Raw genomic sequence first — 27,657 nt, 5'->3', positions numbered from 1 at the left:
CGCTCAGGTGCCTGCTCCCTGCGCCTGCGCTCTGCGCGCTCCGCCTCGCCAGGTGCGCCCCGCCCCCTCCCTGACCGGCCACCTTCGTTAGCTGCTCGGAGGAGGCCGCCATTGGCTCCAGCGCCCACCGAGTGTTTGGAAGTGTGGTGGGGTTCTGAACCGTGAGAGAGTCGCTGAGTGTCGCCGGGGGCAAGGGGCGAGTGAGGGGCGGACAGAAGCATCGTGGGCGTAGGAGGCAGAGTGTCCGCACACCGAAGGTCCGACGAGGGGGACTCTCCCAGGAGACTTCGGCAGGGGCGCCGGCGCAGCACCTCGCAGACCCTCTGGGAGCGCCCGCACCTGAACACGAGGCTGTCCAGCGCGCGTGCGCGGCAAGGGTCTTCCCGCACCTGATCGCGAGACCCTAACGGCCAGCGGCTCGAGGCTTCTCCTGCGCTGCCGGGTGGAGCCCGTCATGGCGCAGCTGTGTGGGCCGAGGCGGTGCGGGGCGCTCCTCGCCCTGCTGGCCTCGCTGCTCCTCTTCCGGGCTGAGGCGGCCAACGGAGAACGTGGCGTCCACGGTGAGGGCCGGGGCGGGTCTCCTGGGAGGACTGAAGGCCGAGAGGCCGAGGGCGGGGCGTTAGGGTCCGGGGGCTAAGTTCGGGTGCGAGGGGCCTTGGGCAGGGTCTGAACAGGGCGAATAGGCGGGAGAGGAAATTGGGGACAACCTGGTGAAGCTCAGGGGGTGTGGTGGAGCGGGCTTGGGGAGATTGAGCCTGGGGAAGAGGTTTGGGTGCCCCTGGGAGTGAGGACAGGCGGCGGAGCCAGGGTTGGGAAAGTTTTTTGCGGGTTAGGGAGGAGGCTTAGGACTATTGGCCAAGAAGGAGTGGCCTTGGCCCTTCCTGTGGCAGGAAGGGGGTGAGAGGCCCAACAGAACACCAGCCTCCTCCTCGCAGAGGAAAGTTCTAGGGCCCAGGAGAGCCCTGGGGGGCCAGGCCTGAGAGGGTGGGGCTTGGATTAGGTGACGTAGTGGCGGTTTTAGCCCTGGGAAGAAGCCCCCACGCCCACCTCTTCACATATTGGACCACAGCGTCCCGAGAAATCTTACCTGGTTCAGTTGCAGTAGAACGCCTCCGAAAAGAAAGGTGTTTCTCAGTGATATCCAAAGGAAGGAGAAGAAGAGCAAAAGTGTTGGAATGGAGAAGCTTTGCCAAGGTGCAAGAGTGGGGACCCCTTGGTATAAGAAGAGTATTGGCATTGAGACGCTGGGGTAGGGTTCGTGGAGCTGGTCCTTAACAGGTTGCTGGAGAACAAGGCCCAATTTAAATCTACATTCTCCAGAAAGTTTGGCCTGGGAAGGTCTTTTTGCACAAGTGGTGTCATCATCTCAACTGCTTCAGACAAGCACAGCCAGGCTTTGGAAAAAACCCTCTTTTCAAAAAAGAATTCATTGATTCAGCAAAGCTTATTGAGCCCATGCTATGTGTCAGGGATGATGCTGGCACCGGTGATAATAGTTGTGACTCAGACAAGCCAGGTCCCTGCACTTAAAGAGCTTGTATTTTAGTGGGAGAGACAGAGACAGTGAGTAAACATTTAGATAAAGAGCAGTCACCACAGTATTAAATTACTAAGAAGTAAATGAACAAGTTGAAGTACACAAACAACGTGATGTAAGATGGTGGGGCTGCTTTAGCTCAAGTGGTCAGGGGAGGTGTCTCTCTGAGGAGGGTGACGTCTTGAGCCCTAACACAAAGACCTGGTGGATGAGAGTCCGATTGGAGGTAAATGGAGAACAGAGGCCTCGAGGTTGGAGCAAGCCTGGTGGTATTCAAGGAAAAGAGAGAGAACCATCCTAGCTGGAGTAGGAGTGGGGGTGGGGAGAGAATTGGAGGAGGTGGGAGAAGTAAGCAGGAGCCAGGTGGCTTCGTAGGCCAGCATTTTGGGTGGAAAGAGAGAAAGCAGGGTGTCTGTACACTAAGTCATCACCTGTGGTGTTTTCCGAAAGCTCTTAGTTTCCCCACGCCAGAGGCAGAGAGGAGAAAATGAGCTAATGGGGATGTCAAGGGTCGGTGGGGAGAGAATCACCTCTGTAGGTCAAGGAATCAAGAATGCAGGTGTTGGGCATGTGGGTGGCTCAGCAGGTTAAGCATCAGCCTTTGGCTCAGGTCTTGATCCCAGGGTCCTGGGATGGAGCATCTCAGCAGGGAGTCTGCTCCCACTTCCTCTGCCCCTCCCCCTGCTTGTGCTCTCTCTTGCTCACTTTCTCAGATAAATAAATCTTTAAAAAAAAAAACTCATTGAAAACAAACAAAGAATGTAGGTGTTGAACATTCTTGCAGTCTGAACTAGAATTTGACAGCTCTTCTGTACTTTTTTCAATGGTGTAATTATCTTAGGATGTACCTTCCAGTTACCTGGCCTGGGACTTTATCAAAACTGAGTTTAGGGTTAACCTCTACTGCTTACTCTGAGCTCTAATGTGTTGTTTAATCCTTGAAACAGCCTGGTGCGGTGGTGAAGTTACAGGTCTTGCCTAAGGTCACACAGTAGTAATTGACAGTCAAGTCTGGCTTCTGAGGCCTTCTCTTTTCCTAGTGGCCTTTCTGGCTGCTATAGCTGACTGGACCTCCTGACCTTTCAGAAGTACTCCTGTCTGGTTGGGTAAACTAATGACCTTCCTTATCTGCAGTTCTGTTTGTTTGAGAGCTTTCAGTAGTTTAATTTGAGGCAGGAGGTAGTTTTGATTTTTCCCCCCTTCTGATTGCTTTGATTTTTTTCAGGAAGCAGGGTCTTCCACTAAGAGTGATAAGTTTCTCCAGCTACTTGCAACTGCATAGGTACCACTAGATGAGTATGGTGAGGTGGGGAGGTGTGTAGTGAATGTGTGTGGGGGGGGATCGTCATGGTTGGTCATGAATTTGAACTGTGTGAAGACATGAGGGGGCTGAGGAGTAGAGGAAAAATGAATTATTGGAGTTGAGGTTTTGGGGAAAATGAGCTAGAAAGACAGGATACAATGGGCAGTGAGCGAGATGCTTGAAGCTGAGGTTCCAAGAAGCTGTGGTTACTGAGACAAGGTCTAGGCATAACCATTGTGGGGTGAGGCTGAGGGGAGCACAAGATTGCTGGAGAAGAGGTCTAGGAACCAAGAGGCCAGGGTGGTCTGAGGATCAACCACCTGGATATGGAAATCCCTGAGAATGATGAGAGAGGCAACTTGAGAAACAGTGAGCCAGGAGCTAAAGTCACGGAATGAGAAGTAGTGATCTGGGCTAGCAGATGATGCACAAGGTGGGGTACAGGGGCGCCTGGGTGGCACAGCAGTTAAGCGTCTGCCTTCGGCTCAGGGCGTGATCCCAAAGTCCTGGGATCGAGCCCCGCATCAGGCTCCTCCGCTGGGAGCCTGCTTCTTCCTCTCCCACTCCCCCTGCTTGTGCTCCCTCTCTCGCTGGTTGTCTCTCTGTCAAATAAATAAATAAAATCTTAAAAAAAAACAAAACCAAGGTGGGGTACAATCTACTTTGATGATGAGATTGATAGCTGGAGTTTTGAGAGGGCAGAAGGAGAATGGTATAGAAGCAGCACCAGGAGCAAGGAGACCTACCCTCTTGGGCATGTCCTCAAGGGAGAGCAGGTTTTGGTTAGAGTAGGAATGTAATGAGAATGTTCAGAGAGGAGATTGAGAAAATGAAAGATTTTGCTTAAGGTAGTTGCTAAGTTCCCAAGCCCCAGAAGTTAGGGGGAAGAGAGTTGGGAACAAAATTGGATGTATGGGGTTGAGGGGGTAAATTCAGGAGTCTGGGGCTGATGTGGTGGTAAGCAAGTGATAGGAGTGCCATGTGGTTTCAAGGCTGACAACGTTGAGGGCAGATAGGAAGGGGTGTGGGCACTTGTAGTCTGGACAAAGGGTGTCCTGAATCTCGACGCCTGCAGATGGAGGTGGGGGAAAGCTGATGCTGCTCTGGGTGTTTCTAGCATTCAGGGAGAATACCAGTCTGCCATGGAAAGTGCGCAAAGATTATAAACTGGCCATTCCCAAGAGGCCTCAAACAGGCTTTATGTGACTTGTACAATTTCTAGAGTTGGGAATTTTTTATGGAAAAATTTGGCTGGGGCTCTGCCTGAAAAATGTGAAGATCAGTGGCACCAGGTCAGTGTTCCCGCATAGCACCCATAGTGCTCTGTTTGGAAAGGACATATGCTACTCTCCCTCAGTCTTCATGTAGTTGGCCTGCCACCATATCTCTAGCATTTGTGTTGTGACCACGCCCCCCAGTCTTAAGAATATGCTCCATTTAGTAAATGGAGGTAGAGAAAACATAACAGCTCCTTATAAATTGTGTAGTGCGGGTGTGTGTGTGTATCATTGCTGTTAGGGAGGGAAAAGCCCTTATCAGGTGGCCGCAGATGTTTGTGATTTTTTCTTTTCCCTAATCTCTTCCCCAGGTGATAAGTCCTCTTATTTCGAGTGTCCCAAAATATGTAATTTTAATTTCACTCAATTCAAGGACAGATCATAACAGTTGGCCCTTGAACACCGCGGGGGTTAGGGGCACCTCGTGCTGTTGAAAATCCACACGTAACTTTTGATTCTCCAAAAACTTAACCTACTAATAACCCCCGGAAGCCTTACCAATGACATAAACAAGTCAATTAACACGTATTTTGTGTTGCATGTATTCAATGCTGTATTCTTACAATAAAGTAAGCTAGAGAAAAGAAAATGTTACTAAGAAAACCATCAAGAGAAAGGTCAACTGTGTATTCCTTTTCAGAATAAAACCTCAAAAATTGCTTTGGGAAGTTTAAGTGTAGTTCCTGCTGCCCGTAACTTTATGCCTGACCTTGGGCATCAGAGCTTGGCGTTAATGGGTACTGGGCTCATGGTCTTTTGTTGATTGTTCTTGGGACTTTCTACTGGAGAAAAGTGCAGCGGCCTTCATTTGAGAGCCTCTACTGTACTTTCAAGTGATCTTCAGTTTCCATCAACCTCTTGGGTTAATTACAGTTTCCCCAGAACTTTGACCGAAAGGACAAACTTGCCAGCACTTCCCCAGTAAGCATGTTCTTAGTCACCACTCCTTTGTCTTCCCTTCACCCATTGATGGTTGTAACTGAGTGGTCAGTTACATGACAAAGAGCTAAAGTGCAGTGGGTATTGGTGATCAGCTGAGTGAGGGTTTAACAAAGTAGCACCTTGAGGTTTTTTTTTTAAGATTTATTTTGAGAGTGAGCGAACCCACCCCCGTGAGTGGGGGGGGGCAGAGGGAGAGAATCTTCAAGCAGGCTCCCCTGCTGAGCGTGGAGCCCTGATGCTACAGGGCTTGATCCCACTACCCATGAGATCATGACCTGAGTGGAAACCAAGAGTCTGGCGCTCAACTAGCTGAGCCACCCAGGAGCCCCTGGCATCTTCTAGTATTCCTGCCCTTCACAGAAGAAGCACTTGTTTTGCTTGCAGTCAAGGCAGTTTGGTTCCAGGATATTTTGAAATATTTATTCACTGATTTATTCAACACGTAGGTTTTTTTTTTAAGATTTTATTTGTTTGATAGAGCACAAGCTGGGGGAGCTGCAGACAGAGGGAGAGGGAGAAGTAGGCTCTCCGCTGAGCAGGGAGCCCCACGTGGGGCTCTTTCCCAGGACCCTGGGATCACTACCTGAACCGAAGGTAGATGCTTAACCAACTGAGCCACCCAGGTGCTCCTATTCAGCATGTTCATTGAGCACCCACCACATGCCAGGTACAGTTTAAGATGCAGGAAATAGCACTGAACAAAACAAATGACCTCCTGATGCATGGCAGCTACCTTGTAATGAAAGGAAGACAGTACAATAATAAAATGAGCAATGAATATGTATCTGGTGATGAGTACCATAAGAAAAGTAAGGTAAGGTTTGGTGTGCTTAGTACTGAAAACATGGCCTTTGAACCGCAGATGGTGACAGTCCCTAAAGAACATTGAGGGCCTCACTTTCAGGTCCACTGAAACATTCTTTGCCTGGTCAGCATTTGAGAGCTCAGCCATGATAGAGAAAGCAGACTTCTTTCTCCTCTTTCACGCAGCTCTCCTCGCACTTCTCATTTTTCCTGTCTCCAGAGGCATTTGCAATTCTCCCACTTGTCTTGAGGTAGTTGGCCATGTGCTGAGGCCAAGTAAGTAATGAGGTAGCCTGAAGAGTCATGTGAGAGGGGAGAGAACCCTGAAGGGGTCACACTGAAATGACTTCATGGACCCCAGGAAGACTTGGTGGCCCACTGGTCACATGACTAGTGCATTTTTCACAGTGACTCCAGAGGCATTAGCGTGTGGATTATGGGTGTCTTTGTGCAGTCCTGGTCACAGGTGTCATTTCATGTATTGTTTCTGACAAGATCTTTTTGAAAACTAAAAAAGGGATGCTGGAACATGGATGCTGAGGCCCAGTAACTTTAGAGTTCAGTTACTTGGAATGTATTTGAAGTATATTTTTCATGATTGGAAATCCATTTTAGAAATGAGGGCAAAAAATTTAGCAATTGTTTTACACACTAGAGTTTGAGATGGATCTCACCCAACAGGGTCCTGGGTCCGTGGCTTCTGAAGTCCTTGAGTTCATGTGTCATATTTTATGTGTGTCCCTGGGTCTGTCATTAGAGTCTAGGACATGCTCTTAAGGGGGTGAAAAGTATTAGTTATTATCATAGTGTGTGACCTTTCAAAGGACCACTGCATATAAACAGTATGCATGTGGTATTGAAATTTAATGGGACATAATCAAAAAACATGTCTAAAAAGGTTCCTTAGGGTGATGATAATGAAAAAAAAGTTTGAGAAGTGCTGTTCAAGGAAGAGGGCTCGTTAGCTTTCATCAATTTATGAAAATGGTCCATGATTCAGAAAATGTTAAGAATCCCTGAATAAATTAGCAGGCAGTCCCATGAAAGACACTGAAACTGTTTCCTTCCAAGTTATTCAGATGGGCTACTGTGATTCTAGTTATAGATTTAGGTAAGGGTAGAATTTATAGTCTTGTTTGAGTGATAAATATGAGGTGACAGTGGGTAGGAGTGGTGGTTTGCATGGTGTCGATGGTTTATAAAATGTAAACTTTTATATCTAAAATGCCAAGGTTTTATATCTAAAACAAGATATTACGAGTCTAATAATGTAAGTTGGATTTGTCATTGTAAATGTTCTTTCCTCATAAATACCTAAGGGTTATTTAAAGTTTCTGAATTATTTATCCTAATAATGACAACTTCCAGGCACCCAAAGCTAGAAGAGATGGGTAGTTAGTAGCTTTCTTTACTGAAAACAGAAGCACACAAGTATGTAGGACCTACCCAGCTAACCAAAATAGGTGAACTTCTAGATCACTTTGAGATAAAACTGATCGTAAAATAAATGTCAACTGTGGAATTTGGCACAGTGGAATTAAAAGAGCCATGAGTACCTCTCTGATATTCAGTACCTCTTCACTTACACAGAACTTTTAAAGATTCTCTCATTCTTTTAAGAGATACTGGAAGGTCCAAATGGGTAATGAGGGCATATTTTTTCTTATTTTCCCTACGCTCTGAACTCTTAATCTCAGGATAATGTGGGGTTGCTGGACTTTGATCTGTGTGATAGTTCGCCATTGTCTTACTCTGGTTGAGGATAAGGAAAGGTATCACTTCAGGTGCGGTAAATGGTCACACAGCAGAAAAACAAAGGGAGGAGTGATGGTTAGGTTGGTTTGATCAACTCTGGCTTGAGGTTGTACTTGTGGATTTCCTTATCCCTTGTGTCCTGTCAGCCGCCGTATTCAGTTGGACTTAAGTAGTGAATTGTGTCATCCTTTTCTTATCTTCATTCCCACTGTCCCTATATTAGTCTGGCCTCATAAAAATATATTATCTACTATTTATTCAAAGCTTTGTGCTAAATGTTTTAAGGGCTTTAGAAAAAAAAATTTTTTTTCTTGTATGAGAGAGAGCAGGAGCAAGGGGAGAGAGAGAAGAAGAGAGAAAGGGAGAAACAGACTCTCTGCTTAGCAGGGAGCCCTATGTGGGACTCCATCCCAGGACCCTGGGATCATGACCTGAGCTGAAGGCAGGCGCTAAACAGGTACCTCTGTTTTAAGGGCTTAGAATGGAATACAAAACTCCTTTAATCTTCACAACATTTTTATGTTTTGTTTTTTTTTTAAAGATTTTATTTATTTATTTGACAGAGAGAGAGACAGCCAGCGAGAGAGGGAACACAAGCAGGAGGAGTGGGAGAGGAAGAAGCAGGCTCATAGTGGAGGAGCCTGATGTGGGGCTCGATCCCATAACGCCAGGATCACGCCCTGAGCCGAAGGCAGATGCTTAACCGCTGTGCCACCCAGGCGCCCCCACAACATTTTTATGTTATTGGTCTGTGTGTCAAAGACATCCCTTCCATTTGAGTTGTTTTTAAGAAATGCATCTGTGGGGTTGCCTGGGGTCCTGGGTCCTGGGATCAAGTTCTGCGTTGGGCTCCCTGCTCCGCGGGGAGCCTGTTTCTCCCTCTGCCTGCCACTCCCCCTGCTTGTGCTCGATCTCTCTCTGACAAATAAATAAAATCTTAAAAAAAAAAAAGAAAAGAAAAGAAACGCATCTGTGCATGCCCCCAGAATTTATCTCACCAGGGACTATGGAGGAAAAGCTGAGTCTTCTTGCTTTATTACTCCACACTGAATTCAAGTGCTCTTTCCCAGACAAGCCATTGTCGGGACAGCCTCAAGATTAATAAGTAGTGCATTCCAAAGCAGGCACCATAAGTCTAGATGTCACAGAAGGGGACTTTTTGCTAACAAACTTGGCCAGAAAACACTTTTATACTAACTAGATCCAGAACATGTATAATACATCACACAGAGAGTCCTTCATTTAAACATGGGTTGAGTTCTAATGTCCTCAAGATAGTCTCTTGCTAACATTCTCAGCTTTTACTGCTAAACCAATTGGATTTTAAAGAGAAAACTGTTTACTACAGAATATTTCGGACACCAGATGAACGGACTTTTCCACATCAAGCAATTCTCCATTTCTTAGTGGACACCCATTTAACTCACTTCTGACACCAACTCCATGGAGTTAGCCCAGACCCCACAGGTTTCCAGCTCAGTCCTAAACCTGCCCCTCCCACACCTTCAGTTGAAAGTCCCAGGTTGTCACCTGTACTTCCAGCCTACCTGCTATAAATCAAGGGTTCCCATAACCCCCTCGGATTTTATAATTTGCTAGAATGGCCCACAGAACTCAGGGAGATAACATTTACCAGTGTGTTACAGCTAGATGAAGACATGGAGTGAAGTCTGGGAGGGTCCCCAGCATAGAAGCTTCTGCCCTTGTGAAGTTTGGGGTGAGCCAGCCTCCTGGTACATGATGTGTTCACCAACCCATCTCTCCTAACCCCTTTGGTTAGGGTTTTTTAGGAAGCTTCATCATATAAGCATGATTGATTATTAACTCAAACTCCCATCCCCCACCCCTTTCTGGAGAATGGGGGTGGGGCTGAAAGTTCCAACCTGTCAATCTTTCCCCTGTCTTTGGCAACCAGCCCCCATCCTGAAGCTATCTAGGGGTCCCCCAGCCACCAGTCATCACATTGTTACTCCAGAGATTCCCAGGCTTTTAGCTCTTGTGTCAGGAACCCAGGTCAAAGACCAATTATTAGAATAAAGGTGCTCCAAGGGGCGCCTGGGTGGCACAGCGGTTAAGCATCTGCCTTCGGCTCAGGGCTTGATCCCGGCGTTCTGGAGTCGAGCCCCACATCAGGCTCCTCCGCTGGGAGCCTGCTTCTTCCTCTCCCACTCCCCCTACTTGTGCTCCCTCTCTCGCTGGCTGTCTCTATCTCTGTCTAATAAATAAATAAAATCTTAAAAAATAATTTATAGAATAAAGGTGCTCCTAGCACTTCAGAAACCACCGGGGAGGTGCTGTGGGCGGTGACCAAATATATCTTACTGTGTCATAGATAGGCTGAATCCATGATCAGAGCTTTGCCTGATCTTCCTGATCCTCCCAAGATTCTTCCTGTTTACATACTCCAAGCCTCTGAAATCTGCATTTTTTTTTTTAAAGCAGCCAGGCCTAAATTAGTGACGATGTGGCTTGCTGAATTAAAGAATATGGAGTTTATATATTTTCTGGCTTTGCTGCTAGGTTAGTATGCATTTGTTGCATGTAGTGTTGTTCCCATGTTATGAGTGAGGAAGTAGGCGCAGGAAGGTTAGAACTCCCTCTAGGTAAGATAGCGGGGCATAGGTAAGGGTAAGAGGCAGCCAGGGATTCCTGCACACAGAACGGGGATCGTCTTACATGCTTTTCCAAATGACTCTTCGTATGTGTCACTCCCTATACCAGAGCCTTTGGTCATTTCTTTTGTACCTTATGTTGGCTTACAAGCTCTTTGAATTTCAGATGTGATTGAAAGATTTTACCTTGTGTGATATGTTTTGTTTTGTTTTTCTGCCCAAGTGAGTCTTGTCCTACTTGTAAACCCCTGGAGGGCAAAAGACCACATCCCCAGTGAGTGCGTTCTATATAGGATGGCTACTCAGCCCAGTCTACCTTGGAAGATTCCAATTTATCACCATATGTCACAGAGTGACTCTTAAGAACACCCGCTTTCATTCTGAAAACTGTCCTGATCCAGAGGGAACACCGTATGGTGACCCTATTTACATATAATAGCTATTCGAACACTTGTTGCTTAGTACTGCTCAAGATACTAAGGAATTTAGCACATTCAATTTTATTTATCCTGTAAAGTTTTTTAACTGAAAATTTTAAACAGAAGGGGCCATAATTCACTATCCTGATAAAACCACTGCTGACCCTTAAAAAACAAAAGTAATGAATGCATTCGCAAGAGTAGAATACTCACTGTACTGAAAGATACAGATGGAAAAGAAAAGCTATGGAAAAGCCTCTCCCGCCCTCAGGCCCTTTCTTTAAAGGTACATTCATACACGCATCTAAATTAAAAGTTTAGAAAGGAATTATAATACGTAAACCATTCTGCTTTTCCCCCCTCTTAGTCTTAAGACATTTTCTTTCTTTTTTTTTTTTTTTTAAAGATTTTTATTTTTATTTATTCGACAGAGATAGCCAGCGAGAGAGGGAACACAAGCAGGGGGAGTGGGAGAGGAAGAAGCAGGCTCATAGCAGAGGAGCCTGATGTGGGGCTCGATCCCATAACGCCGGGATCACGCCCTGAGCCAAAGGCAGACGCTTAACCGCTGTGCCACCCAGGCACCCCTTAAGACATTTTCTATACCGGCACACATACCTTTGCCTGTTTTGAACAGTGCTGAGTATTCCATTGTATGCATGTCTCACAAGTTATTAACCAGCGCAAACATGATGTCATGATGGTGAATTTTCAGCTGTTACAGGTCTGTGAACACCAAGCCCTTTGTGGATGTGGTAATCATTGCCCCCGTTCTTTAAAACACTTGGATTACATGACTCTTTATTGTTTTCTTTGCTTTTTGATACTGAGGAGTGAACTGTACTCTTATTTTTTTGTGTGTAGGTAAGATTTTCGAATGTCTGAGGAATATTATAACAGAATTTCTCTTTGGCCATTGTCCTTAGAATTCTAAGCTGCTTTAATGGAAAGAGTAGTGCTGTTTTTAGTGATGGAAGGGTGTGCTACAGAGTTCTTGGCAAAGGATAAACACAAGGAATGCATGGTCAGTGTTGTTACAAGAAACGTGAACTCTGTGAGTCTACTTGATAGCTTCTGACTCCACATATAAGACTTGCTGAGTTCTATAATGACAGGGGCGGAAAATCTGAACACAGTGTTTTTATAAACACTCAAGAGACTAAACTGTAGGTCGTGGCTGCTGTCTGCATATGGCCTGCAAGCTAAGTATGGTTTTTACATTTTTCAATGTTTGAAAAAATCAGTATTTTAAGACACATAAAAATCACAGGAAATAAAATTTTAGTGTCAATAAGTAAGGTTTGACTGAAATGACAGCCATGCTCATTCATTTACATATTTGTCTTAAGGCTGCCTCCATGCTATAGTGACACAGTTGAGAAGTTAGACTATGACCCACAAAGCCTGAATAAAGGCGGACCTTGTTGGTGTGGTTTTCGACATGCACGAATTTCAGTTACCACAGTATATTAACTCTGGGTACTTGGGTCAAGTACAAGTTTCAGCTAATAGCTCTTCAGCCACAAATCACTATGTAAATGACATATACAGCGTGGTGATCGGTCACTGCACGTCTGTGACTCCCATTTGCACACACAGCAAAGCACGTGGTTGAGTTGCCTCCTTGTTCCCCAGTGATCATCCTGTGTTACAGTTTATAAAAATGCTTAATTGATAGAGGGGATTGGCCAAAAAAGATGAAAAGTGCAGCAAAGAGAAAAAGTGGTAGTGCTTGGGCACAATTCCAGTGGAACGGCAGTGGAGTGATAGAAGCCTTCTTCGCCCACTGCAGGAATATTGACACTGCCTTGATTGGGGAGACCGGATAGACAGCCCCAAGAGCCCAAGTAAGGGTCCACTCATCAACAGAAATGAGGAAAGTGGTGACAAAAAGGATGATTTCCCAGTGGAAAGAACGGCGGTGAAAACCTCCGCAAAAAGTAAAGCAACTCTCAGAGCAATTGTGACATTGAAATAGCAAAGGATAGAATGTTGGACGCTGATCCAAACCTAGAAAGATGTAGGACAATTCACTAAGATGAATTGAAAATAATGCTTGCTTAATATCAGAAGTTATACGGCTAAAGACCATCGCAAGCATTGTTCAAGCTACTCTTGGTAATTTTTTTTTTTTTACAAAGAAATTTAAACACTTTAATTCTCAAGTTTCTAATATTTTAGCCACATTGTACTAGGTAAAAACTAATTTTACTATTTTTCATTCTATATATTTATAACCCACAGTTTTTAATGTTTTGACAAATTTAGAGGACTTGGAAGTTACAAATTTTCTTGTTGCTTTCCACACTATCGTGCAAAGCAAGTACTGCCTGTGTTCACTGACCCACCATAAAAAATGTTTACTGAGCTTTGCTCTAGAAAAACGGATGGGAGGAAGAGGACCATTTCATGAGTGACTTCAGGCTGGTGAGATGATCCCAGGCTTTCTTTTATTAGGCAGACAGTGAGGCAAGAAGTCAGGTTTCTTCAGTGTGTAGCACCCATGGGAGTAAAAAGTATATCAAGGGCTAGACTCCTAGGAAAGTTCTTTTTACTTGTTGTAGAAGTAAACTTAATTCTGGGACACCTGCGTGGCTCAGTCGGTTAAGTGTCTGCCTTCGGCTCAGGTTGTGATCCTGGGGTCCTGGGATCGAGCCCCCATGTTGGGCTCCTTGCTCAGCGGGAAGCCCGCTTCTCCCTCTCCCTGTCCCTCTGCTTGCTGCTCCCCCTTGCTCGTGCTCTCTCACTCTCTATCTCAAATAAGTAAAATCTTTTTTAAAAAACACAAAAGAACAAGTTCAGGGTGGTTAATTCAGGGGAGAGGGCAGGTAGGATTGAAGTAAGGGGTATACAAAGGGTTGAAATTTGATAAAGCTGAGAAGTAAATACACTTGTATTACAGTATTTTCTGTGCTTTTCAGAATATTTGAAATAGTTTATTAAGATAATTTTTTAGAGTAGGTACTGCAATATTGCGTTAGATACTGTCTTCTTAAGCCTGTAGAGTTAAATTGGATTGGTAGTGCCTGGGAGCCTAAAATTCCTGTGATGTCCTTGTTAGCAGGTGACAACAGATTATTCCAGCTGATTGCACATGGAGTGAAGGTGTCTGAGCCATTGGCTTGTTGTCTTGGTTAAAGCTCTAGTGACTTTAGGGGCGCCTGGGTGGCACAGCGGTTAGGCGTCTGCCTTCGGCTCAGGGCATGGTCCCGGCGTTGTGGGATCGAGCCCCACATCAGGCTCCTCCGCTATGAGCCTGCTTCTTCCTCTCCCACTCCCCTTGCTTGTGTTCCTTCTCTCACTGGCTGTCTCTGTCTCTGTCAAATAAATAAATAAAATCTTTAAAAAAAAAAAAAAAAGCTCTAGTGACTTTAGAACCAGAGGAACCTGTTTTCCATGACGAAGACCAGGCTGCTTGGCAATTTTATAGTAGCTAATGTTCAAAATGCCTGCCAGGGTTTTGTAATTATGTTCGTATTTCACACAGTGTGTGATTTTTAACCATTTACGATGCTTTTCCAAAAGAATGTTACTGTTTCCTAAAGACAGGAATTTGCTTTTTTACATATTCTGAAGCTAGTATTTCCAAATTTGGAGCTCCTCAGCTTTTCTCCATTTCTCCTCTGCATTTTGAAAACTTACGGGATGTATTTCATTTTGCACTAGCATTTGTGAGCATTCAAATAGGACTTGAGACATATTTTTCATGATTGTTTTCTTTCTTTTTTTTTTTTTAAAGATTTTTTTTATTTATTTATGCGACAGAGAGACAGCCAGCCAGCGAGGGAACACAGCAGGGGAGTGGGAGAGGAAGAAGCAGGCTCACAGCGGAGGAGCCTGATGTGGGACTCGATCCCGGAGCGTTGGGATCACGTCCTGAGCCGAAGGCAGACGCTTAACGACTGCACTACCCAGGCGCCCCATCATGATTGTTTTCTAATGCTATTCTAAGACCAGTATATCGTTTTGTCATCTCTTAATAGTAATAGAATTATTTATTAAGGAATAACCTGAAAATTTGTCCTACCAAGTTCCCCTCAGCCTTGGCCAGTTGGTGTGGTGCTGTCCATGACCCTGTCATTGGACACAAGCAGAGGCTTTGGCCTGTTGAGCCCTTGGATTGTGTTGAGGATCCTGAGGAATGTTTTGGCTTTTAAGCATCTTCAGTTTCATGTTTTTCCCACTGCCTGTTACTATACTGGCTTTTTCTGTCTGTCTGTCGGTCTGTCTGAGACGGGGGGGGGGTGTTATGTTAATGCCTGGCTCTAATCAGACCAATGTGAATTCGGATTCAGCTCTGCTTCTGGTTAGCTTAACCACCCCAAGCCTCAGTGCCCTCATTTGTAAAGTGAGCGTGTTACTACCTGACCCGTTGTTTTATTGTGACTTAGAAATAGTGCACATAATGTGCTTAGCATAATGCTTCAGTGAAGGTAGCAGAAGGGCTTTCAAGAAATAAGTAATGCTGGGGCGCCTGGGTGGCACAGCGGTTGGGCGTCTGCCTTCGGCTCAGGGCGTGATCCCGGCGTTATGGGATCGAGCCCCCACATCAGGCTCCTCTGCTAGGAGCCTGCTTCTTCTTCTCCCACTCCCCCTGCTTGTGTTCCCTCTCTCGCTGGCTGTCTCTATCTCTGTCAAATAAATAAATAAAATCTTTAAAAAAAAAAAAAAAAGAAATAAGTAATGCTGAGCATTTTGGTTCTTCTTCTTCTTCTTTTTTTTTTAAGAATTTATTTTAAAGTAATCCTACACTAAACTTGGGGCTTGACGTCACAGCCCCGAGATCAAGAGTCACAAGCTCTACCGACCGCGCCAGCCAGGCACCCCCATTTTTTTTCATTTTTTTAAAACTGGATTTACCAAAGTACAGTGCTTTAATCAAAAGAAACACTTTAAGGAAGATGAGAAGTCATGGAAGCCATGTTACATACTAAAGTATTTCTGGCTTTTTGTACAAGCCATTTGGAGAACAGTGAAAGAGAGTGCACTGATGCTCTTTGGGGTGGGGGTGAAGAATATGTGGCCTGCGCATCCGAAAGTACACTGTCTCCTTTACAATGAATAAGCAAACAAAAACCAAATTATTTTTCATGAGTTCACTTCTTAAGTCTAGACAGTAAAAAGTTCTATCATAGAGGCTTAAAAGCAGTTTAGTTAGTAAAAGCATATGACAAAATGAGAATTTTCTCCATTTGACAGGGAGCTTCCAGACTCACAGAAAGGACTCTGCCTTGACACAGTAAGAGCATGGTTAAATTTCACCTTGATGGAACCTAGCTTCAGCCAATTATTCTGCTACTTGGAGCTTTTACTTTTACTGTAATCAAATTTGTGTAAAAAAAAAAAAAAAGATAAGCTTTTTCTCTTTTTATTACAGAAATTTTCAAATGTACATGCAGTTCTGTGAGCCCACATGGACCATCAGTCAGCTTCAGCAACTGTCAACATTCTGTCTTTACAGGCATACTATGTTTTTTGTCTAAGTTTTTTCTTAACGAAGAGACATTTCTAGGGGCGCCTGGGTGGCTCAGTCAGTTAAGCATCCAGTCTCAACTCAGGTCTTGATCTCTGGGTTGTGAATTCAAGCCCCGTGTTGGGCCCCATGTTGGGTGTGGCGCCTATTTAAAAAAAAAAGACATTTCTAAATTCCCCTGCAACAAAAGTGAAATCCCCCTTCCCCCCAGTCCCCTCCTACCCTATCTAGGGAACCTTAAAAATAAGTCTTTTCTGAAACTTAAACTGTGAAGTCCATGTGTTGTCATTAAGAGCAGATGAGAGCCGCTCTCTGGGACATAGTGGCCTCCCAGGTCCACAGGATTTGTTGTGAAGAGACCATCACCTCTACAAGGAAGAATGTTCCAGTCAGGAGGCGGCATCAGTCAGGAAAGGAAGTGTCCCAGAGGCACACCTTGACTGTGGTATCTTTTTTTTTTAAGATTTTATTTATTTATTTGACAGAGAGAGAGAGACAGCCAGTGAGAGAGGGAACACAAGCAGGGGGAGTGGTAGAGGAAGAAGCAGGCTCCCAGCGGAGAAGCCTGATGTGGGGCTCGATCCCAGAACGCTGGGATCACGCCCTGAGCCGAAGGCAGACGCTTAACGACTGCGCCACCCAGGCGCCCCTTGACTGTGGTATCTTGACCGAGGTGTGTCCTGAGTTGTCTGCTGTGCCTCCGGCCTGCTCCAGCCTGCTGGGTAGAGCCTGATGGAGCAGAATGTTCATGGGAATCTTGCAGCCGACTTTTCCCCATTATGACTTCAAGCGACCTGCTCTGTTTCAGGCTGCTTTCTGAGGTGGTGTGTGGGTTGATGTGTACCTCCAACCTGCTTGACAGTTGTTTCTTGGCAGCCTCCTGTGCTCTCTGTCAGCAGGTGTCCACATCCCTGCATCTCGTCAGCCGGGGCACCATGAGTAAGTGTCTGAACTGACAGAGACGAGGGCCAAATTCTGGGCAGTGTGACTTCACTAAAATAACTGCTCTCCAGCCCTAGATAGGGTTTTTTTCTCTTCTTTATATACCGTCAGCCTTCTTCACCTGCACAGAGCGTGTTCCCGGCATCCTTGCTTAGGAAAAGCTACCAAATTTCCACCCTTGATAAGGTAGGTGGTCAACCTGTCGAATTCCCTGCTGTGGTGTCTGGTGGTTCCCACCTAGCTGCTTTCAGCTTTGGTTGGCATTCTCTCAGGTTTTTTTTGTTTTGTTTTGTTTTGTTTAAGATTTTATTTATTTATTTGACAGAGAGAGATAGCCAGCAAGAGAGGGAACACAAGCAGGGAGAGTGGGAGAGGAAGAAGCAGGCTCCCAGTGGAGGAGCCCGATGTGGGGCTCGATCCCAGAACACCAGGATCATGCCCTGAGCTGAAGGCAGACGCTTAATGACTGAGCCACCCAGGCGCCCCTCGGGTTTTTGTTTTAATTGAGATGTAATTCACCTATGATACAGTTCACCCATTTATTTATTGTTTGTTTGTTTGTTTTTAATTTTATTTATTTGACAGAGAGACAGCCAGCGAGAGAGGGAACACCAGCAGGGGAAGTGGCAGACAGAGGGAGAAGCAGGCTTCCCGCCGAGCAGGGAGCCCGATGCGGGCCTCAATCCCAGGACCCTGGGATCACACCCTGAGCCAAAGGGAGACGCTTAACAACTGAGCCACCCACACGCCCCCAGTTCACCCATTTAAAGTGTGCAGTTCCTCTCTCAGATTTTTGTCTGAAAGACTGTCCCTGAAACTGCTCAAGAAGCGAGGACACCAAGCAGTCTGAGTGATTTTCAGGGCGCTCAGCTTGGCAGGGCATTGGAGAGGCTGTTCACCTCTGTAGCAGTTGGGTCCTCCCCGCCTTGAGGTCGTTTTCACTTGTGGGTCATATGTGGATTCCTTTGTGGCTCTTCTCCATCTTGTCTTGTTAATAGCAGTGCTGCCTCAGAGTATGACAGCCGGGATTGAGCAAATCATACACCAGAGAATTCTTTTCCTACAGTGTTTTCCTTGGGCCTTGTTGATTGTGTATGTTTTGTGACCTTTAGCACGTTGTCAAAAGTATCTGCTCCAGGTGCACACCCAGCTGATACTGGTTAATGTTTTATGGAGAGGAGGTGCCCCTGTTTTTTCTTAAATAGCTTTATTAAAGTATTTACATACCATAAAATCAGTTGTTTGAAGCATACAATCCAGTGATTTTTAGTATATCTACAGAGTTGTACAGCCATCCCCACAATCTAAATTTAGAATATTTCCATCATCCCCAAAAGATCCCTGTGCCCATTTGCAGTCCTCACCATCCCCTAACCCCCCAGCACCAGGCAAGCACTAATCTACTTCCTCTCTCTCTTGATTTGCCTTTTCTGGACATATTAAATGATTCTGTTCATATGAAGTATCCAGATAGGTACTTTTTAATTGGTGATTTAAAGGATGGTTGCTTTCAAATTAACAGAAAATTTACTTCAGAATATGCTTTTTCCGCTGTACTAGTTATCTGTGATTTATCGGTGTGTGTGAAAGTTCCTTGAGGTTTTGCTCAGTACTACAACCTTTTTTGTCCATAAGTTGATGTTTTGTGGAACATTTGGTTTCATGCCCATTATTGTGACATACTTTAAGGGAAAGGAGATCTTGCTCTCTGCTTTTGAAAGCTGTCCCCTAGTTAGTGAAGTAGACCTAAAAACCATGAAAATAATTAGGAGTAAATGACCACATGTAAGCAAGTGTTAGGCCTGGGTACTTTTGTTTGAGATGTTTGTTGAGCGCCCTGCTCAGCTTGGAACGCCTTTATGCCAGAAGCCGGGGATGGGTGGAGGCCAAGGGAGTAGGAGAGGTGATGTGGACTCATGATCCCAGAAGATGGTAGGGTGCTACTGGGCAGACATTGAGTCACATTGTCAGGTCACTCCCTTTTCAGCTTGCTTTCCATCCTCCTGATCCCTCCAGGACAGGGTCTTATTTTGGCGCAGGTGGTACCCCCAGCACTTGCTTATCTCTACCTTTTTAAGAGAGAGCATCTATCTAGGCCATTTGAGGCAAATGCAGCTGGCTGGAATTTTATAACATTTTTGCTTGTTTCCCTTGTACCAGAGTGGGGTCAGATTTGGGGGTACCTTGAAACCCAGGCCCCTCTTGGAATATTCAGATGGGAGCCATTGCAGGTACTGGAGCAGAGGAGTGCCCTCAGCTGCCTTGGAAGGTGGGAGGCCTAGAGTTAGGAGCTTCTTTCTGAGGCTCTTGCAGAAATCTGAGTGTGAAGTGTTTGACCTGGTCAAATAGTGGATAAGGAGGTTAAGACACATCCTTCAGTTCGAAGTTCCCCCTTGGCGTCTGGTGTGGTTTTTGCCTTTGAAAGCCATGTTTCTACACTGGATGTTGTGTGTCTTTAATAAATGGGCGCAGGGACAGGATCAACATGCAACTGAAATGTAGTTAAGTTGGGTGGGTTGGTATCTTTGTTAGATGATGTGTTTCTTTCCTGTACAAGGAAGGAGTCACTAAGCCTGGTGGCCGCACTTTAGAAATGGCTCAGAGAAGCTGTGCTGGATGTCGGGGCTCTGGAAAACTGCACCCCTCCTGTAGGTCTGTGCGTCTTCTCTGTTGGCAGGATTGCCCTGCCAAGCCAACTGGTCTCTGCTTTGTGTTTTAGACTTTTGTCGAGTTCCGAAGATAGTGGGAAGATGCCGGGCCTCCTTCCCTAGGTGGTGGTACAATGCCACTGATGGATCCTGCCAGCAGTTTGTGTATGGTGGCTGTGAAGGGAACAAAAATAATTACCTGACCAAGGAGGAGTGTCTTGAGAAATGTGCTGGTGTCACAGGTAAGACAGTGGTCCCTGGGGAAATGGTATAACTTAGTTTATTAACTGGGATGTGATGCCTTTTGCATTGTGCTCATTCTTCACGGCTGAACCTGGGGGATGTTTTTAAAAAGCAGAAGAAACAGGCGCAGTTTGAAGGTCGCCCACATAGTGGTTTCACAGCGGTCCTCTCCTCTTCCCAGAAAGGACAGTAGGCCACAGGCTGGAGCTGGGGGAGGGGGACTTGACTGCCTCTTCTTCTTGACTTCCTTTCTCCCACTGCTGAGTGCAAGTTCCCTGCCAGGCCTTGCAAAGGAGAGTCCGCCAGGCCACTCAGACAGGCTGCCTTTCCTGCTCCCTGGGCATTTGGGTTATTTTTACCTCTGGGACAAATGACTTGAGCTCACCCAGCCAGCCAAGGTATGAGTCAAATTAAAACTGGGACATACTTAGGGTGCCTGGGTGGCTCAGTTGGTTAAGAGTCTGCTTTCAGCTCAGATCATGATCCTGGGGTCCTGGGATTGAGCCCCACGTCGGGTTCCCCACTCAGTGAAGAGTATGCTTCTACCTCTGCCCCTCCCCCTGCTCATGTTCTCTCGCTCTGTCTCTCTCAAGTAAATAAAATCTTAAAAACAAAAAAACAAAAAAAAAACTAGAACATGCTTTCTGGAATCTGTCCTTCTCCTAGCCCTCACCAGCGAGGGATCAGCGGAGTCAAGATAGTGTTGACTTTGACTTTGAGAGCCTCATAGTTTAAAGCTCTTTTTTTTTTTTTTTTTAAGATTTATTTATTTATTATTTGAGAGAGAGAGAAAACGGTAGAGAGCACAAGTGGTGGGGAGGGAGAAGCAGGATCTCCGCCGAGTAGGGAGCTCAGTGTACGACTCGATCCCAGCACCCTGAGATCATGACCTGAGCCGAAGGCAGCCACTTAACCAACTGAGCCACCCAGGTGCCCCCAGAGAGCCTCATAGTTTAAATAAGAACCTAAAGTCCCATAACAGTGTGGGCTGGCTCTGAGCTGAGCCGTGAGGGCCTCCTTCAGAGTTTACAGCAATGAGATGTTGGTCCTCTGGGGTTTGATTACTTCCAAGTGTGTTCTAGAGACCCAAGGATTTGGCTGGCCAAACAATTTCATTGGTGATCTCCCTAACATTGTTACGTGGCTTTTTGCATCGTTTCTTGATGGCTTGGCATCAGTGTTCCAGCTCTGGATTATGATTCACTGGGGTCCTCAGTGTTCACCACATGCTGCCAGCCTGTGTGCCCCGCTCCAGAGACGAGCCCTGCATCCTTGTTGGGTTTTATGTCTCCTCACACACTGGCTATAATCTCCCTTGGCTTTGAATTCTGCATTCAGAAATCAGATATGCTTATTAAAGTTGTACATAAAGAGGGGGAAACAACAGTGGCCTTGGCTGTGTCCTGAGGTTCAAAATGGTGCTGGAGCACACAAGCCCACAGTGAGGGAGCACCTCAAGGAACGTTTCGCTGATCTTTGTGTTGCACCGCCCAGCAGACATTCAATAAGTATTTGGAGAGCTGAGGTAGGCTGGGTATTGTTTTGGGATCATGTAGGCAAGTTCCTCTCCTTTTGGGGGACAGCTGGGAACCTTACCAGATGGTGACTGAGGAAAACACCATTTATTGTATTTTTTGTTGTCTGCTGTGATCTGGTATGGGAGCAGGAATTAAAGGGAATTATTTTTTTGCTACCTTTTCTGTCCTTTCCCCATTAAGAGTCAGCTGTAGCAAATGTACCTGTCTGTTTTAGTTTCTCCTTATTTTTCAGGAAAACGGTTGAAATTTTAAGAACACAAGCAGTGAACAGTGGGCATTCAGACAGGATGTTGCTACAAAGGGTCACGGGTTGTATTTTGCTGGGAGAAGGCAGACAGCTGTCTCCCTCGAGGTGGTCCAGAGTCTCCAGGCCCAGAAAGCTCATTTGTTGGCACTCGAGCGTGGCCTGGCTGTGCGTCTTGTTGAAGTGTTTTCGCACGAGTCTGGGAGGAGAGCTAGAACTGCCAAGCAGCTAGTTGCTGGAGTCTTTCGCCAGCATATTCTCCCCCAGCAGGCACCCTCTGTGGGAAGCCGAATGAGAATGTCAGTTTATTAATTTATAATGAGAACCGGAACCACCCAGGGGACAAACACTTGGATCTCTGAGCCTGCTGTACATTTAGTCCATGTAGGCAAGCCTCTCAGCCAAATTCCCAGGAGATTTCTTGCTGAGGAGAGGCGCAGAACAAGGGACGCTGGTTTGTGATATGAACGTTTAATGGCATCAGGTGATGCCGGCCCTGCTGGGACCAGCAGGGAGGCAGTGGAGCCAGGTCCTGTCCTTCCTGGACTCTGCCAGTGCTTCCTTTTTTGTATTCCTGGACTCTCCACCCCACCCCATCACTTTGTGTGTATGTGTGAGATAAAATATACATACTGTAAAATTTACCGATTTCCCACAATTCGGCGGCATGAAGTATATTCAGACTACTGCATACCTAACTTTTTTAATTTGTTGGGTGAATTAATACAGTTAAACGGATTATTTGGCCTTGGAAGCCATTCTTTCTTTTTAAAGTCATTTCATGCATCTTTGCTCTGATTACCAGCAAGTGATCTTAAAGTTTAACCCACAAGGGCTGTCTTGGTTCCTGATTTCCAAGTTCCAGCAGGCTTGTGGTCCGGCATGTACATTGAAGGGCCCACGTAAAGGAGAAGCGGGAGTCACCGTGCGAGGCACGCACGTGGCACTGTGGCTGCTCAGGGACTGCACTTGTTCTGTGTCACAGGGCGTTCTTGAGGTGCTCTTTCTGGCTGTGCCATCCGTCCCCTTGTAGAGAGCCCCGTTGATGATCTGGCCACCAGCAGGAATGGAGCAGATTCCTCTGTCCCAAGTAGTAGGTTCTTAAAACAACCGAGGATGGAATGAGGGCCATCTGGACCACGAAAGGACATTTGTAATTTGGGAGTAATGTAAGGGCTTCCACCTCCTGGTCTGTGTATCCCAAATGGACAGACGGGTTCTGCCAAGGCCGCCAGCTTCTAACTCCTCGCTGGCGTCCTTACACCGGGGAGTTCACATTGTCCAGCGGACAAGAGGGCCGAGGGATGCTACAGTGCTTCCAGGCTCGCCTCTGCTTCCTCCTGGGAGACAAGGGATTGTGGATGTTGCCGCTGCCTTCTGCTCAGGCCCCTTCCTTCTCTCTGGGCTGGCCTCAAGTCCCCTGGCCTCTGCCTGCTGTGCTGTCTTCACTGCCCCACCCCACTTCTCTTTGCCTCTTCTGTCTCCTTTATTCTCGGTTGTCCTTGCCGTCTGCCTCCCTGTGCCAAGTCCTCTGTCTTCTGCCACCCCCGCCTCTGTTCCCACTGCAGTCCTTGATCCCGAGCTTTATGTTAGCTTGCTTTGTAGTGCTGACAGCAGCTGCCCCATTCCTCCTTTATGCGTAAAGGACTCTGCCTGCATCAGGAGCCTGGGGTGAGTGGTCCAGGTGCACTGGCAAGTCCAGCCCAGCTTTCTTGAAGGACAGTTCCCATGGGCTCTGCTGGGCAAGACCCGCTATGGAGGGAGGGAATCTGCCCCCATTCCCATTGGAGGGCAGCTCCCCAGTTGGCCAGTGGCTCTGCACCAATTGTAGCCTTGGCTTTGGTCCTCTGGTTCTGACATCAGTGCTCACGTGAGAGTGAGTATTTATTAGTTCAGTGGTTGGCTGGCTTGTTAGAATCACTTTCCACTTTTGCTAGGCCAGGAATCCTGTGACTATCCTGACCATTGCTTTGCCTGGGTTCACTCTTTATTCCCAAGCTGGCCTCCAAGGTCATCGAGAACCCTCAGGCACTGACATGATATCTCTAGTTTCCATCCTGTTCTAGAAGAAAATATCTCCAGGAGAGTGAGGGGCCTCCTCACTATGTCAGAGAACGAACAAGACCATCTTCCTCATTACCCCAGAAATTGTGGCTGGGATGAGTTTCCATAGTAACCCCTGAGGTGACAGGCAGGCCTCCCCATCCAGCATTTATTCCAGTGTGTATGATAGAGCCCGTGAGGACTGGGAGGTGACAAGCCTACCCATGGAGGGGCCTCCACTCCTAGGTGCCAGAGTCCACGCTCCCTCAGTGGGCCCTGTTAGTCTCAGCCCCAGCCAGGCTACATGTACTGTGTCCATCCCAGCCTCCCTGACGTGGATGTTTGTGCTTTAGTTTCCAGAAGGCACGATTCTGATGACCTCTCCAGTGATGTTTTCGACTATGAAGGTATAACTTTTTAAAAATACTTATGTATGGGAAAAATATGTTTTCTTCCTTAGTTGGGAATTGAGACACACTTGAGTCTTTCCATTAAGGAAGGTGTAGAGCAGAGCCTCCTGACCTTTCTCAGGTGGTAGATCTCATGAGAATGCCCCAGGGCTGCAGGAAGTGGACATGCCCCAGACGCAGGCAGAGCAGCTTTACTTTGGAAAGGCAGTACAGTGTGCTGGCTCTGCCTCTCACCAGCTGTGTGGCTGTGGGCAGGTTACTGTGTCTCTGCCTCCCAAGTGTGAAATGAGGGTCTTAGGACAGATCCCTTAGAGACCAGGTTAATACATGTAAAGTGCCTAGAACAGTGCCTGACATGGAGTGATCTCCTTACCAATGGAGTCTGGCTGTAAAGAGAAAGATACCCAGAAACATGGAGGACTGTCAAGTGGGCCAGACTGGCCACGTCTGTAATTTACAAGTTCCTTTAGCAGAGAGCTGTTTCCAGTTCCATTTCACTTCTGAGCCCTGCTGATTTGTACTCCTTGGGTTGTGTCATTCCCAGAATATTGCACTGCCAAAGCAGTCACTGGGCCTTGCCGTGCGTCCTTCTCACGCTGGTACTTTGATGCAGAGAAGAACTCTTGTGACAGCTTCATCTATGGAGGGTGCCAGGGCAATAAAAACAGCTATCTCTCTAAGGAGGAGTGCATGCACAGCTGCTTTGGTGAGCCTGCCTGATTCCTAAATGCAAGAAACAATGGTGGGTGGATGAGGCCTCTTGAGAGGACACGGGTCCATTTCCCCGTCCCTAAAATGAAGAGCTTGGCAATGCTGTCATTAGGACACTACCATTCTCTGGCTCCCTTGTGGGGAAGAGGTGGGCTTTGGGCCCGGCTGTTGCACAAACATGTCCTAGGTCCCCACTGGGGTGGCAAGGCCTCAGAACCCTCCAAAGATCTGGAAGAAGTCCCTCAGAAAGAGCCTCCTGTGAAACCTCGCTGGTGGCAGCTCCAGAGGGCAGGAGGGCCATGAGCTGACCTTAGGGTTGTGTGTTCTGTTCCAGGCAAGCAGTTGTATCCTGTCCTGCCCCATGGCTCTAAAGGTAAGAGGCCTCTGGCCCTCCTCCACCTGCCTTCCCTGACGAAGCTCAGCTGTGTGTTTGCAGGCACATATTGTCTCTGACACATACTCCTTTCCCGTAAACATCTTTTGGGATGAAAGTCATGTTTCTGCACGCGGATGGTCAGACAGCTTGGAACATATGGTGGATGTTTGTCCCACCAGATAGTATAATCATGTGTGCTGGAGGGAGGCAGTCTCCACCCGGGCAGCTCTGGGGTGACTGGAGGATGAGTTCTGCCATTAGGCTTGTGGGGTCTGCTGCACACTGGCTCCAGGTTTGGAGGGAACTTTGCTGCTGTGGGGTGTGCTCAGTTGGTCATGGGTGACAGGAAGTTGGAGAGCCCTTGCTGTGTGTGGGCAGAGTGAGGCAGGGCCAGTGCTGTTGTCCCTAAGCAGGCTGGTCTGACAAGACCCCGGGCCTCCTCTCGCTTTTGTTTTCTGATTCCGAGCCTGAGTCATGGATGATAGTGTTTGCACAAAGGACCGGCCACACTGGTTTGGCCTCTTTCCGCCTATCTTCCTGTTCAGGAGCCCAGACCTGGCCTGCATGTCTGCTCTGTTTTAGAGGAGCAAAGCTAGAATCTGGTTTGCCAGGCACGGGGCAGAAAGCAGCCCAGGTATGGAGGGTTGCGGGTGGAGAAGGAACCGCCCCTGCCCATTCTGTAGCCACATGAGAAGAGGAAGCCAGGTAGTTGCCACAGGAGGCCACGTTCTTTAGCTGGAGCCCCACCTGAAGGAAAGCATCTTAGCTAACCAGTGAGACGGCGGTGGGCCAACCACTGTTCAGTTTACCTGGGCAGTTAGGAGCACAAGTGTCCCCTCCCGGTGCTGCTCCAAGCACACCCTTGCCTCCGCCCTTACTTCATTCCACAGGCAGCCACATGGCCACTGCCGGCCACATCCTTCTCTAGCTGGTCAGAGTGCTGTGTGAACACAAAACGTTGGGGGTTTATGTTTACACATGAGCCAGAGGGGTGTGCTTTTTACATCCTGGTACCCATTTGGTGGCTTGGGACTCCTGCATGGGTTGCCCCTGAGAGGTGGAAATACAGTGTGAAGAGGGATTCTTTTTGTTCAAAAAGAGGGAACACAAATAGCCACTGTGCACACAGTGCGGCACCTCCCTTTCTCAGTAGCCTGCTTTGGGGGACTGTAGACTGCTCGATGATCTCCCCGGCCGGTGGTGTCTGTTCTCCAGACCCTCCCAGGCTGAGGCCGGGGGAGGTCCTCGCCCTGAGCCCACGTGCATATGTCCTTCGTGAGCCCTGTGCGGCTGTGCGCTGGCTCTGCTGCTCCTCGCCCTTCTGCTTCTGAAGCCTTTCTCTCCTCCCCAGTGGTGGTCCTGGTGGGGCTCTTTGTGATGGTCCTGATCGTCTTGCTGGGCGCCTCCGTGGTCTGCCTGATCCGGGTGGCCCGGAAGAACCAGGAGCGCACCCTCCGCACAGTTTGGAGCTCTGGGGACGACAAGGAGCACCTGGTGAAGAACACCTACGTCCTGTGAAGGCCCTACCAGCCAGAGGCCGCCCTTCCTTAGGCCTCCCTGCTGATGATGAGAACCTGGGAAGGGAGGGGACACAAGTGTAGCATGCGTGTGTGCTTTTTAAAATAGAGTGATTGGTTTGTACTTGTGCGATCATTAGGGCTTCAGGTCTGTTTGTTACTGCAGAAGGTAAGAGGGTTGCTTCCTGCTCTCCCGGCTGGGTCTGCTTTGGGAATCCGCTCGGAGGAGGGCTCTGCCTCACCCTGCAAGTGCCCTGGCCCCAGATCAGAGTCGGCTGCTCTTCAGCTTAGTTCTTTGCTCCAGGTCTTAGTTTTTTTTGGCTTATGGTGAATCCTGTAGCATCCTTTCCCATCACAAAAGTAATGTCTTAATAGTTTCCTTGTTTGATTTGTGTGTTTTTGTTGTTGTTGTTGTTTTTTTTTTTTAGTAAGCAGAAACAAAAGGTTTTTTTTTTTACTAGGATTCTGAAAGGAAGAGAAGAAAATGTACAAGTTTAATAAAAAGGGCCTTCCCTTTTAAAATAAATTTAAGCAAGTGCTTTCTTTCTTTATGGGGTCGCTGATTTAAACACTACAAAATTAACACAGGACAGACACTATGTGAGATGTCCTATTCTAGACATGGACTCCTTTAAAAAATCTCATCTTTCCAATCTTTTTGAGTGAAATACATTGCAAGTGCATGCCCATAAAGTTTCACCAAACAACACTTAGTCTTACACCTGTGCTAACCTCTGGCATTTTCTTCTTCTGTGTCACTTTTGAAAAATTCTAGCCATACCCCACTCAGTTGGCTTTTGCTTTGTTTTGTTTTGTTGTTGTTGTTGCTGCTGCTGCTTAAATAATGACCCACTATGGACTAA

At 47.0% G+C, this 27,657-nt stretch overlaps 1 protein-coding gene across 2 annotated transcripts; it reads left to right on the top strand.

Moving 5' to 3' along the window:
- The first annotated feature begins 15 nt into the window (after positions 1-15).
- SPINT2 (serine peptidase inhibitor, Kunitz type 2) lies at positions 16-27,320 on the top strand. Of its 2 annotated transcripts, XM_002925845.4 has the most exons (6): positions 29-560; positions 19,784-19,954; positions 24,134-24,187; positions 24,735-24,896; positions 25,236-25,274; positions 26,629-27,320. In XM_002925845.4, the coding sequence occupies exons 1-6, from the start codon at positions 455-457 to the stop codon at positions 26,793-26,795; spliced, it is 699 nt and encodes a 232-aa protein (XP_002925891.1). In that variant the 5' UTR covers positions 29-454; the 3' UTR covers positions 26,796-27,320. The 2 variants fall into 2 exon arrangements, with proteins under 2 accessions (XP_019662118.1, XP_002925891.1); XM_019806559.2 differs by lacking the exon at positions 24,735-24,896 and having other exon boundaries at positions 16-560.
- The last annotated feature ends 337 nt before the right edge of the window (positions 27,321-27,657 follow it).

This window comes from Ailuropoda melanoleuca, chromosome 12 (assembly GCF_002007445.2).
Source record: "Ailuropoda melanoleuca isolate Jingjing chromosome 12, ASM200744v2, whole genome shotgun sequence".
NCBI lineage: Eukaryota > Metazoa > Chordata > Mammalia > Carnivora > Ursidae > Ailuropoda > Ailuropoda melanoleuca.
Note: the sequence above shows the minus strand (reverse complement) of the source record. Positions and strands in the feature narration are given on the sequence as shown.